At 38.9% G+C, this 17,735-nt stretch overlaps 1 protein-coding gene across 3 annotated transcripts in view; it reads left to right on the forward strand.

Annotated features, from left to right (window-relative positions):
- The window catches only part of LOC126237441 (CDP-diacylglycerol--glycerol-3-phosphate 3-phosphatidyltransferase, mitochondrial), a 95,672-nt gene that overhangs the window by 2,214 nt on the left and 75,723 nt on the right, over positions 1 to 17,735 (forward strand). Inside the window, exon 2 of one of the 3 annotated variants that reach the window (XM_049947558.1) lies at positions 3,361 to 3,571. In XM_049947558.1, coding sequence (XP_049803515.1) covers positions 3,361 to 3,571 — 211 coding nt within the window. Of the gene's footprint in view, positions 1 to 3,360; positions 3,572 to 17,735 lie in introns of those variants that run through there. The other 2 variants (XM_049947559.1, XM_049947560.1) reach the window with 2 other exon arrangements.

Here is a 17,735-nt window from a genome sequence, read left to right on the forward strand (position 1 = left end):
AGTTGTGGTACAAGAAGCCACCATTTCAATTATCGCAATGAGTACTGTGACAACAGATTGATAAGTAGCATACCTGTAGTTAAGGACAGGTTTGGGGTGAGGCATCAGCTTGGGAGTTGCCAGAGGAAATGAATGTAATACGAGGAACATATTTGCTACAGTTACTGAACAGTTCAAGTATTGAATTCAGCTGTGTATCAAGAGCCAAAGGTAGCTAAGGCAACATAAATGATACTCAGAAGAATGGGAATGAAAATTGAGACTTCGTTAGATGATGATTACTTCGGCCTTAGGAACAGTAAAGGCACCAGAGAGGCAGTTTTGACATTGCATTTGATAACAGAAGCAAGACTAAAGAAAAATCATGATGCATTCATAGGATTTGTTGACCTAGTAAAAGCATTTGACAATGGAAGATGTACAAAATTCCCCCCAAAAATAGATGTAAGCTTTAGAAAAAATGGATAGTATACAATATCTACAATAACCAACAGGTAACAATTTAATGGAAGACCAAGAACAAAGTGATTGAATTAAAAAGGGTGTAAGACAGTGATACAGTCTTTCATCCTCACTGTTCGGTATCTACATCATAGAAGCAAGGAATGGTTCAAGAGTGGAATTAAAACTAAAGGTGAAAGGCCTCAGTGATAAGATTCACTAACAACATGGTTATTGTTGGTGAAAGATTGGTGGCACCTGTTGAATGGCATGAACAGTCTGATGTGTACAGAATACAAATTGAGGGTAAATCTAAGAAAGACAAAGACTAGCAGAAATGAGATCAGCAATAAACTTAACACCAAAATTAGTAACCCCAAATTAGATGAAGTGAAGGAATTCTGCTTCCTTGGAAGCAAAATAATACGTGATGGAAGAACCAAGGAGGATATAAAAAAGTAGACACACAGGAAAAAAGAGGGCATTCCTGACTGAAAGAAGTGTAGGCCTACTAGTATTAAACATCTGCCTTAAATTTGTAACACAGCTCAAGCTCTTTGTTAGGTTGGAAAATGACAGACTGTGAATTGCGAGTGCCAGGAGATATGGTATAAGAAACCGCCATTTAAATTTCATGGATTTAGAAAACATCGTTCTTGTGAAATGCAACTAGTTGTTTATTTGCATGAAATGTTGAGCACTGTTGACAAGGGATTTCGGATTGATTCCCTATTTCTGGATTACCAGAAGGCTTTTGAAACTGTACTACACAAGCGGATTGTAGTGAAATTGTGTGCTTATGGAATATTGTCTTAGTTATGTGATTGGATTTGTGATTTCCTGTCAGAGGGGTCATAGTTTGTAGTAATTGATGGAAAGTTCTTCGAGTAAAACAGAAGTGATTTCTGGCTTTCCCCAAGTTAGTGTTATATGCCCTTTGCTGCTCCTTATCCATATAAACAATTACGGAGACAATCTGAGCAGCCATCTTAGGTTGTTTACAGAGGACGCTGTCATTTATCAACTAATAAAGTTATCAGAAGATCAAAACAAACTGCAAAATGATTTAGAAAAGATATTTGTATGGTGTGAAAATTGTCATTTGACTGTAAATAACGAAGAGTGTGAGGTCATCCACATGAGTGCTAAAAGGAAGCTGTTAAACTTCAGTTATATGATAAATCAGTCAAATCTAAAGACCATAAATTCAACCAAATACCTAGGAATTACAATTATGAACAACTTAAATTGGAAGGAATTCATAGAAAATGTTGTTGTGAAGGCTAACCAAAGACTGTGTTTTATTGGCAGGACACTTAGAAAATGTAACAGATCTACTAAGGAGACTGCCTACACTACACTTGTCTGTCCTCTTTTAGAATACTGCTGCGTAGTGTGGGATCCTTACCAGATAGGATTGACAGAATACATCAAAAAATTCAAAGAAGGGCAGCATGTTTTGTGTTATCGTTAAATAGAGAAGAGAGTGTGTCACTGAATTTGTACAGCATTTGCAGTGTACATCATTAAAACAAAGGCATTTTTCGCTGTGGTAGAATCTTCTCACAAAATTCCAATCACCAACTTTCTCCTCCAAATGCGAAAGTATTTTGTTGATAGCGACCTACATAGGGAGAAACGATCACCATGATAAAATAATGGAAATCAGAGCTCGTACGGCAAGATATAGGTGTTCGTTTTTTCAGCGCATTATACAAGATTAGAATAACAGAGAATTGTGAAGGTGTTCGACGAACCCTCTGTCAGGCACTTCACTGTGTTTTGTAGATTATCCATGTAGATGCAGATTGAGGAAGAAATATCTGAGAATGCATCTATAGAGCAGAAAATAGTATGGGAATGACTCTTGGACTGTGGGAAAACTGAAAAAGTAGAGATGCGAAGCACTTGAGATATTCGCTGTAGAAGGATGTTGAAAATTAGGAGGACTGACATAATAAATGTGGAGAGGTTTTCTGCAGAATTGACGAGAAAATGAATTTGTGGGTAACACTGACAGGAATAAATGACAAGATGATAGGACATGTGTTAAGACATCAGGGAATAACTTCTATGGTGCTAGAGGGAGTTTCAGAGAGTAAAATTTGTATGGGAAGTTAGAGACAGGAAAATATTCACCAACTGATTGAGGATGTTTGTTGCTACTCTGAGATGAAGACGTTGGCATAGGACAGGAAGTCATGCCGGAGCACATCAGACCAGTTAGGAGACTGATGGAGGAGCAAAAAATGAGCCTTGATCCACAAAATTATTTTGGCCCTGGCAAATATCTTGCAAACTTTGGCCTAATGAGCTCTCTGTTTCTGAATACATTATGCATTTTGGGGTCATACTGATATCAGGATTTGGCACAATTATTTGAGCTGCCTTTTGCTCTCTGAGGGTACTTTCTATACCTCCATGTGGTCACATCACACCTTATGGCAAGTGCTGCCTATATTGTTTCACAAAGTGCACAAGTACCTGCATTGACTTTGTCAAGGAGGCAGCACTGCTATTGCTACTATGCCTAGAAGATGCATTCTGCTTCCATCTCCCTTTTTGCAGTGTTACCAGTCTATGCATTGTGTTTGTAGGTTCCCCATGGAACTAGTGTTTCAAAATCTTGATTGTTCAAGCTGTGCTTAACATTTATGTTAGAATATTTGCTCCATAAGACTCTGCATTTTTGCTACTGTGAGTACAGTTTATTGTGTTGTAGAGACCATTCTGGGGAGGAGGAAATTGAAGATAGCTTGAAATGGACAATACACATTTTTTAAAATTTATTTCTTACTTTGCTGTGTGTTCTCTTCCAGCTTCAGGATTACATTTCCGTTTTCTTTAGATATCAACAGTTTAGGAGTTACTGGTTTTACAGTTGTAACAATTTCATTTATGCAACATGTTTTTTCACAGATACACAGATGACTGTGGAAACAATCTGAATGTGTTGCCAGTATTATACACAGCAAAACATTTGAGCTCTTTTCTTCATAGACATAAGACAGAAGATATTGTTCCTGAAGAGATTGTGATGGCTTGTCCAGATCAGAAGCTTCCAACAAGTGCCTCCTCCTTTCAGTGGTTGCATTCTGTAGCACCATTCTTCACATTAGATGGTGAGAAGGTATAGTAATCACTTGTCGGTGTTTGAATATATAGTATAATGTTGATTTGTAATATTGTGTAAGTGGAGATATTGCTTATAGTTTGATTTTTATTAGAATGAATTGAAGGTATTTCTCATTTTTGTGAGAAGTGAGTGTTTGTTAATGTCTGTACAATGGGCTAATTAGTTTACAAAAATAACGAAACCTCCCAAAAGTGCACTTATGTGTTGCGTGTTGATGTTGGAAGTTCTTTGAAGTTGGTCATAACCGATGGGGTGATTGTATACATTAGCCAATAGAATTGTTGAATGATTTCTATTATCAGAATATACAAACTGATTACATTTGTTTTCGATATGGGTGGTGGGAAGAAAACTAGTTGTGCTTACAGACTTGCTTGTAGCTTGAGGTCTAGGTTAGATAAAGATTATAACAGTTTAATTGAGAGTTGGTGAAGCCATTGAATGTGAGTGGGAGAAAACTAGGCGTGCTCATAGACTGACCAATAAGCGTAGCCCAAGGCCTAAGTAGATCGGAATGTAACCTTTTGCATATGAGTTGGTGAAACTAATAAATCTCAACACAAACATATTGTTTCCATAACAGATTGATGTGTAGTTTAGCCTGAGTTATACATTTGTCATATTAGGGGTGTTGGGGTTAAATTCTAATGCAAAAGAACAAAATGCCATATTATAAATTATGAAAAAGCAATCTTGATGGCTACCAACTGAACCATGATTTGTTGTATTCAGTTCCCATCATTTGTCATGTGAGTCATTACCAACCAACATTGGCATGCAATGCAAAAGCTGTAGATACAGCAAGTGCATTTTTACCTCAAATTGCATAGGTATAACAACTCTATACAGAATCCCAGTTAAATTCAGTACATTGAACAGTGAATAAATTCTTGGAACTGATCTACACTTTTGTTAGTCAATAATAGCATGTTGTTGTTGTTGTTGTTCTTGTTGTTGTGGTCTTCAGTCCTGAGAATAGTTTGATGCAGCTCTCCATGCTACTCTATCCTGTGCAAGCTTCTTCATCTCCCAGTACCTACTGCAGCCTACAGCCTTCTTAATTTGCTTAGTATATTCATCTCTTGGTCTCCCTCTACAATTTTTACCCTCCACGCTGCCCTCCAATACTAAATTGGTCATCTCCTGATGTCTCAGAATATGTACTACCAACCGATCCCTTCTTCTAGTCAAGTTGTGCCACAAGCTCCTCTCCTCCCGAATTCTATTCAATACCTCCTCATTAGTTATGTGATTTACTCATCTAATCTTCAGCATTCTTCTGTAGCACCACATTTCGAAAGCTTCTATTCTCTTCTTGTCTAAACTATTTATCGTCCATGTTTCAGTTCCATACATGGCTACACTCCATACAAATACTTTCAGAAATGACTTCCTGACACTTAAATCTATACTCGATATTAGCAAATTTCTCTTCTTGAGAAACACTCTCCTTGCCATTGCCAGTCTACATTTTATATCCTCTCTACTTTGACCATCATCAGTTATTTTGCTCCCCAAATTGCAAAACTCCTTTACTACTTTAAGTGTCTCATTTCCTAATCTAATTCCCTCAGCATCACACGAGTTAACTCGACTACATTCCATTATCCTCATTTTGCTTTTGTTGATGTTCATCTTGTACCCTCCTTTCAAGACACTGTCTTTCCGTTCAACTGCTCTTCCAAGTCCTTTGCTGTCTCTGATAGAATTACAATGTCATCGGCGAACCTCAAAGTTTTTATTTCTTCTCCATGGATTGTAATACCTACTCCGAACTTTTCTTTTGTTTCCTTCACTGCTTGCTCAATATACAGATTGAATAACATCGGAGATAGACTACAACCCTGTCTCACTCCCTTCCCAACCACTGCTTCCCTTTGATGTCCCTCGACTCTTATAACTGCCATCTGGTTTCTGTCCAAATTGTAAAAAGCTTTTTGCTCCCTGTATTTTACCCCTGACACCTTCAGCATTTGAAAGAGAGTATTCCAGTCAACATTGTCAAAAGCTTTCTCTAAGTCTACAAATGCTAGAAATGTAGGTTTTCCTTTCCTTAATCTAGCGTCTAAGATAAGTCATAGGGTCAGTATTGCCTCATGTGTTCCGATATTTCTATGGAATACAAACTGGTCTTCCCTGAGGTCGGCTTCTACTAGTTTTTCCATTCGTCTGTAAAGAATTCGCGTTAGTATTTTGCAGCCGTGACTTATTAAACTGATAGTTCGGTAATTTTCACATCTGTCAACACCTGCTTTCTTTGGAATTGGAATTATTATATCCTTCTTGAAGTCTGAGGTATTTCGCCTGTCTCATACATCTTGCTCACCAGATGGTAGAGTTTTGTCAGGACTGGCTCTCCCAAGGCTGTCAGTAGTTCTAATGAAATGTTGTCTACTCTGGGGGCCTTGCTTCAACTCATGTCTTTCAGTGCTCTGTCAAACTCTTCACGCAGTATCGTATCTCCCATTTCATCTTCATCTACATCCTCTTCCATTTCCATAATATTGTCCTCAAGTACATCGCCTTTGTATAGACCATCTATATACTCCTTCCACCTTTCTGCTTTCCCTTCTTTGCTTAGAACTGGGTTTCCATCTGAGCTCTTGATATTCATACAAGTGGTTCTCTTTTCTCCAAAGGTCTCTTTAATTTTCCCGTAGGCAGTATCTATCTTACCCCTAGTGAGATAAGCCTCTACATCCTTACATTTGTCCTCTAGCCATCCCTTCTTAGCCATTTTGCATTTCCTGTCGATCTCATTTTTGAGAAGTTTGTATTCCTTTGTGCCTGCTTCAATTACTGCATTTTTATATTTTCTCCTTTCATCAATTAAATTCAATATCTCTTCTGTTACCCAAGGATTTCTATTAACCCTTTTCTTTTCACCTACTTGAGCCTCTGCTGCCTTCACTATTTCATCCCACAAAGCTACCCATTCTTCTTCTACTGTATTTCGTTCCCCCATTCCTGTCAATTGTTCCCTTATGCCCTCCCTGAAACTCTGTACAACCTCTGGTTCTTTCAGATTATCCTGGTCCCATCTCCTTAAATTCCCACCTTTAAGCAGTTTCTTCAGTTTTAATCTACAGTTCACAACCAATAGATTTTGGTCAGAGTCCACATCTGCCCCTGGAAATGTCTCACAATTTAAAACCTGGTTCCTAAATCTCTGTCTTACCATTATATAATCTATCTGAAACCTGTCTGTATCTCCAGGGTTCTTCCATGTATACAACCTTCTTTCATTATTCTTAAACCAAGTGTTAGCTATGATTAAGTTATGCTCTGTGCAAAATTCTACCAGGCGGCTTCCTCTTTCATTTCTTAGCCCCAATCCATATTCACCAACTATGTTTCCTTCTCTCCCTTTTCATGCTGTCGAATTCCAGTCACCCATGACTATTAAATTTTCGTCTCCCTTCACTACCTGAATAATTTCTTTTATCTCATCATACATTTCATCAATTTCTTCGTCATCTGCAGAGCTAGTTGGCATATAAACTTGTACTACTGTAGTAGGTGTGGGTTTCGTATCTATCTTGGCCACGATAATGCATTCACTATGCTGTTTGTAGTAGCTTACCCACACTCCTATTTTTTTATTCATTATTAAACCTACTCCTGCATTACCCCTATTTTATTTTGTATTTATAACCCTGTATTCACCTGACCAAAAGTCTTGTTCTTCCTGCCACCGAACTTAACTAATTCCCACTATATCTGACTTTAATCTATCCATTTCCCTTTTTAAATTTTCTAACCTACCTGCCCGATTAAGGGATCTGACATTCCACGCTCCGATCCGTAGAACGCCAGTTTTCTTTCTCCTGATAACAACGTCCTCTTGAGTAGTCCCCGCCCGGAGATCTGAATGGGGGACTACTTTACCTCCGGAATATTTTACCCAAGAGGACGCCATCATCATTTAATCATACAGTAAAGCTGCGTGACCTCGGGAAAAATTACAGCTATGGTTTTCCCTTGCTTTCATAGCATATGAGAACTTAATTCAGGATTCATTGTTACATTACCGTGCGAGGTGGCACAGTGGTTAGCACACTGGACTCGCATTCGGGAGGACGACGGTTCAATCCCGCGTCCAGCCATCCTGATTTAGGTTTTCCACGATTTCCCTAGATCACTCCAGGCAAATGCCGGGATGGTTCCTTTGAAAGGGCACGGCCGACTTCCTTTCCCATCCTTCCCTAATCCGAGCTTGTGCTCAGTCTCTAATGACCTCGTTGTCGACGGGACGTTAAACACCAATATCCTCCTCCTCCTCATTGTTACATGAGCTTTGTAACAACACTGTAACAAGAAATTACAATTTTTAAGATCAGTAAGCAACAATGAAGTCAAAATAAATTGCATAGCATACTTGGAAATACCCTCAAAATAATACAAACTGTAGGACACTTGTCTGTTTTAGGTCTTTTGACAAACATGCAGCACTCAATAATTTGAGATATAATATCTCATGGAACATGTTGCTGCTGCTGCTGCTGCTACTACTACTACTACTACTACTACTACTACTATTGAAATCCTGGACTCGCATTCGGGAGGACGACGGTTCAATCCCGTCTCCGGCCATCATGATTTAGGTTTTCCATGATTTCCCTAAATCGCTTCAGGCAAATGCCGGGATGGTTCCTTTGAAAGGGCACGGCCGATTTCCTTCCCCATCCTTCCCTCGCCCGAGCTTGCGCTCCGTCTCTAATGACCTCGTTGTCGACGGGACGTTAAACACTAATCTCCTCCTCCTACTACTGAAATCCAATATGTTTCTTGAAAAAATTCAGATATTTATTTTTACTCATTTGGTTTTTGGTCAAATTAGTCATACTAATCAAGGTCTAATCTCAACTGTACCAGAGCCATCTCCAGTGATAGCTAAACACCATGCAACTAGTTTAGAGGTAACAGTTTAAGTCTTAATCTCACAGTCTCACATTAATCAATTTCAGATGAGCAAGGACAAATCTGCTAGAATCAAAAATTAGACATTAATAGTTAAACACTAAACAAAATACTGAACCTAAACTTCTTTTTGGTCAAACTGGATAACAAACTGAAACTGAATCAACACATTGATAAATTATTCAAGAAACTTAGTTCTTCTGCTCGAAGCAGTCTCTCTCACAGTGTTATCCTCATAACAGGAGCATTGTCTTATTTTACATGTGTTCTCTCCTGGTTTTCTTAATAGAATTATTCTCTGGAGCACTGCACCTAAAGTAAATAAAGTACATGGCTAGCCATTAAAATGAAAAAATCAGGAACGAAAGCAAATAATGAAATTTCAGTTATCATGCATATACAGTATAGTAGGAAGAATATCTTTGCAAATGTGTAGGTTATTGGGGATATACAGGTGTGAAATTTAGTACACAGGTCTGTCACCTCTGGCAACAATAATATTGATAACCCAGTTGGGCACTAAGATGAACTGAGTTTGAGTGGTACTGGTACGCCATTCCATACTTCTTAAACTCAGTAGTGCCAAAGTTCATCAATGATAGTGGCTGGTGAATGGTGATGTGCCAGTCTCTCAGCAACCCATGACGAGATGTTTTCATTGGGTGAGAGATCTAGAGAAAGTGCTGACCAGGTAGACATTCGAATGTCCTTTGTGCCGTCTTGCATTATCTTTTAGAAATGCTTGAAGATGAGCATTGCCACCAACCATAACACATCAAAAATTTATTGGTTGTTGTACAAATTATAAGCTATGTGAACCAGAGGCAATCATGTTGCATACCCAGTGGCACCATGTACCATCAGACTTTGTGCTAGACCCATATTTTATTTATTTATGCAAGTATTTAACCTGACAAAATTAGGGTCTTCAGGCTCTCTCTTACATCTCATGAGAGATCCGAGTGAATAACCATTATGTGTGCAGTACATGACCAATAACAGGGCGCTTGGTGAATAGGAACCCACATCCGGAAATGTACCATTTCCTTTCTACGATGGTTTCAATTCAGATGTTTAACTCGTCCATTTCTGCTTTAGGAATTAGACATGACGCAGTACATTAGGAGGCAACAATTCGAAAGGAAACATAAAAAAATCAATTTATTACTGAAGTTCATTTGTTTGTATTAATGCTTAAAAATTGTGTTTACAGTATTTCAAAACAAAAAAGAAACCAGCTTATTGTCTGTGCAGAACAGTACTGATGCATTACAACGGCGGCTTGATGTGGCGACCACCAATGCTGTTACAGACAGTGTACCTATGAAGCATGTTCTGATACACACTCACCAACCCACCCGGTGCCTCTTCAGTTTCTAGTGCAGTGGCCAGAACTTGTGCCAGCAGATCTTCCTCTGTCTCTACAGGAAACTTGTAGATTGAACTTTGCATGCTACCCCACAAGCAATAGTCCATAGGAGTTAAATCTGGTGGTCTGGGCAGCCACGCGCTTGGATCGTGGCAGCCAGTTGGTTGGATCACCTCTGCTTATCCATCTTTCACCATATCATCTCTTGAGATGTTTCCAAACCACATGTGAGAAAAGTGAGGTGGTGCACCATTATGCTGAAGCAACTTTTCATGACGGACATTCAGAGGCACAGCTTCCAAGAACAGGTCCAATATGTTTTGTAGCAAGATCAAGTGTGCAGGGCCAGTTAGCTTGAGTGGAAAGAGGTATGGCCCAGTCAGCTGACCATTCAGAATACCTGCCTACACAATAATATGAAACTGGTTCTGAAATCCCTGAACATGCATGGCACGAGGATTTTCGTCTGTCCAGACATGGCTGTTTTGTGAATTCAGAACACAGTCCCTAGTGACCTTACATTCATCTATGAACAGAACTTGATGTGGAAACGGGAATGTGTCAATGTAGTGGTGCAGGAACCTGTTGAGGAAAATCAGTTGGACTCATAGTGTGTACCTTTTGTAAGTGGTACAGATGTAATTGTTGCTCACACAGAATGTCCTAGACATACTGTCGCTAACACCCATTGCACGTGCAATTATTTGAGACTCGTTGACACACTCTCTTCAACACGGTGCAGTACATCATCTTCAAATTCGTGTGTGCAGCATTGCCATGGAGCAACAAATCCTACCTCCTCATGGTGAAGGTGTGTATTTCAGAGCTGCTGCGTAACTTAGGCAGAAAGCTTGTATGATGGCATGCTACATTGTGGAAAACGTGTGTGATACAGATGACTATCAGTTCTTCTATTGCCTTGAGCAGTGCCGTACATAAGGAGCATGTCTGTGTATTCAAAAAATGTGTACCAAACCATGTTTATTGTATCAGAGATGCACTGACAGCACTGACATTGAATAAGTCTCACAACAAGCCAGACATTATATGATGTCAGGTGACTGACTGACATAGTAGGCATCATCCTGTCTGCCATAATGTGTACCAGGTCTAGCAGGTCTGAGACTTTTCACTTTCTCCCAGCAGAAATTTACACATAACTCATCTGCATTAAAACTGCTGCAGAATGGAAATGGTATGTTTCTGGACAAGGGTTCCTATTATTCAAAGTATTATACACTCACTGCCCTCTACAAGTCCTAGAAGTTTGTAAAGGAGTTTTCAGACACCCTGTAATGATGATTTGTTAATAAGATTAACATTTCTTAAACCCCCATATATTTATAATTTTGTTATACGGGGTGGCACATGAAAAACCAGGCCCAAGTACTAGACTGCCCATTGTCGCCCACCAATTGTCATCTATTTTATCAAAGCTGTTGCTTCCATTAGATTATTTGTTATTTCTTTATTATCTAATTATTACATGTATATCTATTTGTTGTTGTATCTGCTTATGACAATAATTCATGTGTAACTGACTAGTAGTCTCTACTTGCAGCTGGTTTTTTGTGTGCCACACTGTAGAATACGAATAATGACATCTAACAGAAGTGTGTGGCAGTAGTATAGGAGAAATCAATGTTGAGAAGTCATTGGTCATAGGAAGAGTGAGAAATAATAGGGTTAGATTAGCAGTTGAAATGGAAGAAACAAAACAGAAATAGAAATGGATGAGAAAAGTGTGAGTGATTTGAAAGAAAACAGCCAGGATATGCTGAGAGGGAACCTATGCCAGTGATAACAGCTTTAATCTCCTTTCAAATGCAGAGTGGTTTTGGGTAAGACACAGATTACAGAGTAGTTTGTTCCACATGCATATGGCTGAAACAGAGGCTGATGTGGAGAAATATTTAGTGTTACACAAAGATACAACTGGACATAACCCATTCTGGTTGTGCAGTTATGAAATAATGATAGGTGGTTAATATGTGAGGAGTTATATTGAAGGTGCTAGTGCTAAGACCCCCCTCATGAACCATGCACCTTGCCGTTGGTGGGTAGGCTTGTGTGTCCCAGCGATACAGATAGCCATACCATAGGTGCAACCACAACGGAGAGGTATCTGTTGAGAGGCCAGACAAATGTGTGGTCCTGAAGAGGGGCAGCAGCCTTTTCAGTAGTTGCAGGGGCAACAGTCTGGATGATTGACTGATCTGGCCTTGTAACACTAACCAAAGCGGCCTTGCCGTGCGGGACTGCAAACGGCTGAAAGCAAGGAGAAACTACAGCCGTAATTTTACCCGAGGGCATGCAGCTTTACTGTATGGTTAAATGATGATGGCGTCCTCTTGGGTAAAATATTCCGGAGGTAAAATAGTCCCCCATTCGGATCTCCGGGCGGGGACTACTCAGGAGGACATCGTTATCAGGAGAAAGAAAACTGGCGTTCTACGGATCGGAGCGTGGAATGTCAGGTCCCTTAATCGGGCAGGTAGGTTAGAAAATTTGAAAAGGGAAATGGATAGGTTAAAGTTAGATATAGTGGGAATTAGTGAAGTTCGGTGGCAGGAGGAACAAGAATTTTGGTCAGGTGAATACAGGGTTATAAATACAAAATCAAATAGGGGTAATGCAGGAGTAGGTTTAATAATGAATAAAAAAATAGGAATCCGGTAAGCTACTACAAACAGCATAGTGAATGCATTATTGTGGCTAAAATAGATACGAAGCCCACGCCTACCACAGTAGTAAAAGTTTGTATGACAACTAGCTCTGCAGATGATGAAGAGATTGATGAAATGTATGATGAGATAAAAGAAATTATTCAGATAGTGGAGGGAGACGAAAATTTAATAGTCATGGGTGACTGGAATTCGACAGCAGGAAAAGGAAGAGAAGGAAACGTAGTAGGTGAATATGGATTGGGGCTAAGAAATGAAAGAGGAAGCCACCTGGTAGAATTTTGCACAGAACATAACTTAATCATAACTAACACTTGGTTCAAGAATCATTAAAGAAGGGTGTGTACATGGAAGAACCCTGGAGGTACTAGAACGTTTCAGATAGATTATATAATGGTAAGACAGAGATTTAGGAACCAGGTTTTAAATTGTGAGACATTTCCAGGGGCAGATGTGGACTCTGACCAAAATCTATTGGTTATGAACTGTAGATTAAAACTGAAGAAACTGCTAAAAGGTGGGGATTTTAGGAGATGGGACCTGGATAAACTGAAAGAACCAGAGGTTGTACAGAGTTTCAGGGAGGGCATAAGATAACAATTGACAGGAATGGGGGAACGAAATACAGTAGAAGAAGAATGGGTAGCTTTGAGGGATGAAATAGTGAAGGCAGCAGAGGCTCAAGTAGGTGAAAAGAAAAGGGTTAATAGAAATCCTTGGGTAACAGAAGAGACATTGAATTTAATTGATGAAAGGAGAAAATATAAAAATGCAGTAAATGAAGCAGGCAGAAAGGAAAACGGATGTCTTAAAAATGATATCGACAGGAAGTGCAAAATGGCTAAGCAGGGATGGCTAGAGGACAAATGTAAGGATGTAGAGGCTTATCTCACTAGGGGTAAGATAGATACTGCCTACAGGAAAATTAGAGAGACCTTTGGAGAAAAGAGAACCACTTGTATGAATATCAAGAGCTCAGATGGAAACCCAGTTCTAAGCAAAGAAGGGAAAGCAGAAAGGTGGAAGGAGTATATCGAGGGTCTATACAAGGGGGATGTACTTGAGGACAATATTATGGAAATGGAAGAGGATGTAGATGAAGATGAAATGGGAGATAAGATACTGCGTGAAGAGTTTGACAGAGCAGTGAAAGACCTGAGTCGAAACAAGGCCCCCCGGTGTTGACAACATTCCATTAGAATGACTGATAGCCTTGGGAGAGCCAGCTCTGACAAAATTCTACCATGTGGTGAGCAAGATGTATGAGACTGGCGAAATACCCTCAGACTTCAAGAAGAATATAATAATTCCAATCTCAAAGAAAGCAGGTGTTGGCAGATGTGAAAATTACTGAACTTTCAGTTTAATAAGCAACGGCTGCAAAATACTAACACGAATTCTTTACAGACAAATCGAAAACTGGTAGAAGCCAACCTCGGGGAAGATCAGTATGGATTCCATAGAAATATTGGAACATGTGGGGCAATACTGACCCAACGACTTATCTTAGAAGCTAGATTAAGGAAAGGAAAACTTGTATTTCTAGCGTTTGTAGACTTGACAACGTTGACAGGAATACTCTCTTTCAAATTATGAATGTGTCAGGGGTAAAATACAGGGAGCGAAAGGCTATTTACAATTTGTACGGAAAGCAGATTGCAGTTATAAGAGTTGAGGGGTATGAAAGGGAAGCAGTGGTTGGGAAGGTAGTGAGACAGGGCTCTAGCATATCCTCGATGTTATTCAATCTGTATAGTGAGCAAGCAATAAAGGAAACAAAAGAAAAATTCGGAGTAGGAATTAAAATCCATGGAGAAGAAATAAAAACTTTGAGGTTCGCCGATGACATAGTAATTCTGTCAGAGACGGCAAAGGATTTGGAAGAGCAGTTGAATGGAATGGATAGTGTCTTGAAAGGAGGATATAAGGTGAATATCAACAAAAGCAAAAAGAGGATAATGGAATGTAGTCGAATTAAGTCGGGTGATGCTGAGGGTATTGGATTAGGAAATGAGATGCTTAAAGTAGTAAATGAGTTTTGCTATTTGGGGAGCAAAATAACTGATGATGGACGAAGTAGAGAGGATATGAAATGTAGACTGGCAATGGCAAGAAACATGTTTCTGAAGAAGAGAAATTTGTTAACATCGAGTATATATTTAAGTTTCAGGAAGTCGTTTCTGAAAGTATTTGTATGGAGTGTAGCCATGTATGGAAGTGAAATGTGGACGATAAATAGTTAGGACAAGAAGAGAAGAGAATAGAACAGAGGTTCCCAAACTTTTGTTTGTCACGCCCCCTTCTGCCGAAAAGAAAACTTCCGTGCCCCCACTAAAAAAATATAGAGATTTTTATTAATTATCAAGAAACTATTGAAAAATTTGTAATGGTGGCGTCATGTAACATGGTGGGCTGTTAATGTCGCAGTTATTACGTCATCAGTCTAGTCTAGTGATTATAAGCCACTCCTAAAGTAAAGAAAGTCCTTGGTAAACAAGAAAAATATTTGCAACCTTTGCAGATTAGTGGATGTGGGCCATTATTTTAAGTTGAGTGTAGCTTATTACTTTCACTCATTATCAAAAATAGTCACTCAGTCACGGTGTTAACGAACATCACTGATATGTGCGCCTATAGTGCTCCCCATTGTCATTGCGCATAGGTTGGCATTTATGTCGACGACGACAGCTACCGAACGGTGACAAAGGCCCAGTTCCCAGAACCAGACAAAAAATGAAAAATAAGTTTTACGAAATAATTTTGCAGGCTACACAGAACTTTAAAAAATATCAATAAAACAACTTCCTTACCTTGATTACATTCCCTTGCTGCACACTAATTCTTCACCAGTATACAATTTTAGGACTACTCTTCGCTTGCCATATCTAGGATAAACTTTCGCTTTGTCTTCATCCAGAAGAATACTATTATTAGTTGAAATAACATACCACACGTAACATCAGAATCCATAAGGATCACATGCAGTATTTATATTTAAATCAGATTCACTATGTTTATTTTATATTGTTTCTTCGAAATAGTTTTTTATAATTTTACAGTATTACCTACATGTAAGGATAGTTAGGAGGAAAATAACAAGTTCTCTTATAATGTGACCTATTTATTATAAAAATATTATTTCCACACACATATGGCAAGAAACAAACAAATAAATCAATGTGAAGGATGAGCTTGCATATTTTTTACAAGATTTTGAATTCTTGGCTGAATAGTAGAAACTGCACAAAGTAAATCATTGGCAATACTGAGTTTGCTTCTAAGCTTATTTTTTATCGCCACTACCGCTGAAAATGCTCTTTCGCACAAATAAGTGCTTGAAAATTGTAAATACAGTTTCAGTGCTTGTTATGCTGTGCTGGGATACACCGTGAGATATTTCACCCAAAATAAAGGCTTATCCATCTTCTCAAAGTCATACTTCGCTGCAGAATCATTTTTAATTTCTAAGACTCCCTCTTGTAGTCTGTCTGGCAACACATTCACATCAACGTGAAATGGATCCATCGCTAACCTATAATAAATTTCATCATCACAACTGTTAGGGAAGTATCGTTCGAATTCATCAATGAGGTGCTGCAAATGGTTCGGTATTTTACCCTTAGTATCAGTATCCTTATAATCGTTTTGAAATCGGGCTTCTTCCAGGATTCCAAACAATCTGGGAAAGCAGTTATAATTTCAGACTAAAATTTTACGTTTCCATGGTTGCAACTTATCAGTAAACGCTTTGTTGGCATCCCGATGAAAAATTATGTTTGACTCTCCACCTTGTAATTTCAAATTCAATGTGTTTAAAGATTCGAAAATATCTGACAGATAAGCCAATGCAACATGAACACCGAGCTTTCTAAATTCCACATACAATTCAGTTTGTTTGTTATTTTCCAAAAACTGCATCACTTCGTCTCGAAGTGCAAATAACCTTCCTAGCATATTTCCTTTTGAGAGCCAGCGTACTTCTGTATGAAATAAGTGTTTTATACTCTGCTCCCAAGTCTTCACAAAGAGCCGTAAATAACCTGGAATTTAACGCACTCTTTTTAATATGATTCACGATTTTGATGAACAATTTCAAGACATCATTGAGTTCCTTTGGAAGTATCTTAGCTGCCAATGTTTGACGGTGTATTACACAGTGGATAGCAGTAACACTAGGGTTTTTTTCTCTGACCGTCTGCACGAATCCTGAGCGACATCCAAGTATTGCTGGGGCGCCGTCTGTGCATACGCCTATCAGTTTCTGCCATGATAACTCATTTTTACAAAAGAATTCAGAGACGGCTGCCATTATATGAGTTGCTTTTAAAGCTGTCTTTAACTCTGTAGAAAACAGCAACTCTTCTTTAATTGCTTCATTTTCTATATAGCGAATGAAAGCTAGCAGATGGCAACAATTCGCAACATTGGTACTCTCGTCTAACTGTATTGCGAAAAACTGTGATTGTTTGATGGACGTAAGTAATTGATTTTGTATATCTTGGGCCATATCATCAATCCGACGTTTCACAGTATTGTCAGAAAGCGGTATTTGTGAAAGTTTTTGTTTACTTTCTGACCCAAGAACAATATCAACAGCTTTCAACAAACAGGGTTTCACTAGTGTCTCTCCGATAATATGACGTTTCTTGGTCCTTGAAATAAGTAGCGATAACTCGTAGGAGGCTTCCAGTACCTTTTCTGATGTCTGAGCGAAGGATCCAGCAGTGTCCAACTTCATTCGTTTCAAATTATCACATTTTGCAGCAAAAAATTCCTTCGGCTTCTCTTTCAATACACCATGCTTTGCCCACAAATGGCATTCCAGACGACAAGGTCTCATTGCTCAATACCTCATAGCAAATAACACATTGCGGCTGGTCAACACCATTTTTTTGTACAGAAGCAAAACCGTATTTGGTATAATTATCATTATATTTACGTTTTTTCACGACACTCATGGTGAAGTAAAAAGAAAACAAGAAGTTAACAGTATAATTTCGCACTAACACTGATTTTACTGAGACACAACTGTGAAAGATTGAATGCGATTTCAGCAAAATCCAATACATCAGATGTGTCAACAACTGCAAGCAACCAACTGAAATAAAGGAAAGCTACTGTCGTCTGTCGGCACCTCAGATGACTCACTGCCTGTGAGGAGTGGGGACAAGAACGAAGAAGCCCA

The sequence above is a fragment of the Schistocerca nitens genome, chromosome 2 (genome assembly GCF_023898315.1).
Source record: "Schistocerca nitens isolate TAMUIC-IGC-003100 chromosome 2, iqSchNite1.1, whole genome shotgun sequence".
NCBI classification, from domain to species: Eukaryota; Metazoa; Arthropoda; class Insecta; order Orthoptera; family Acrididae; genus Schistocerca; species Schistocerca nitens.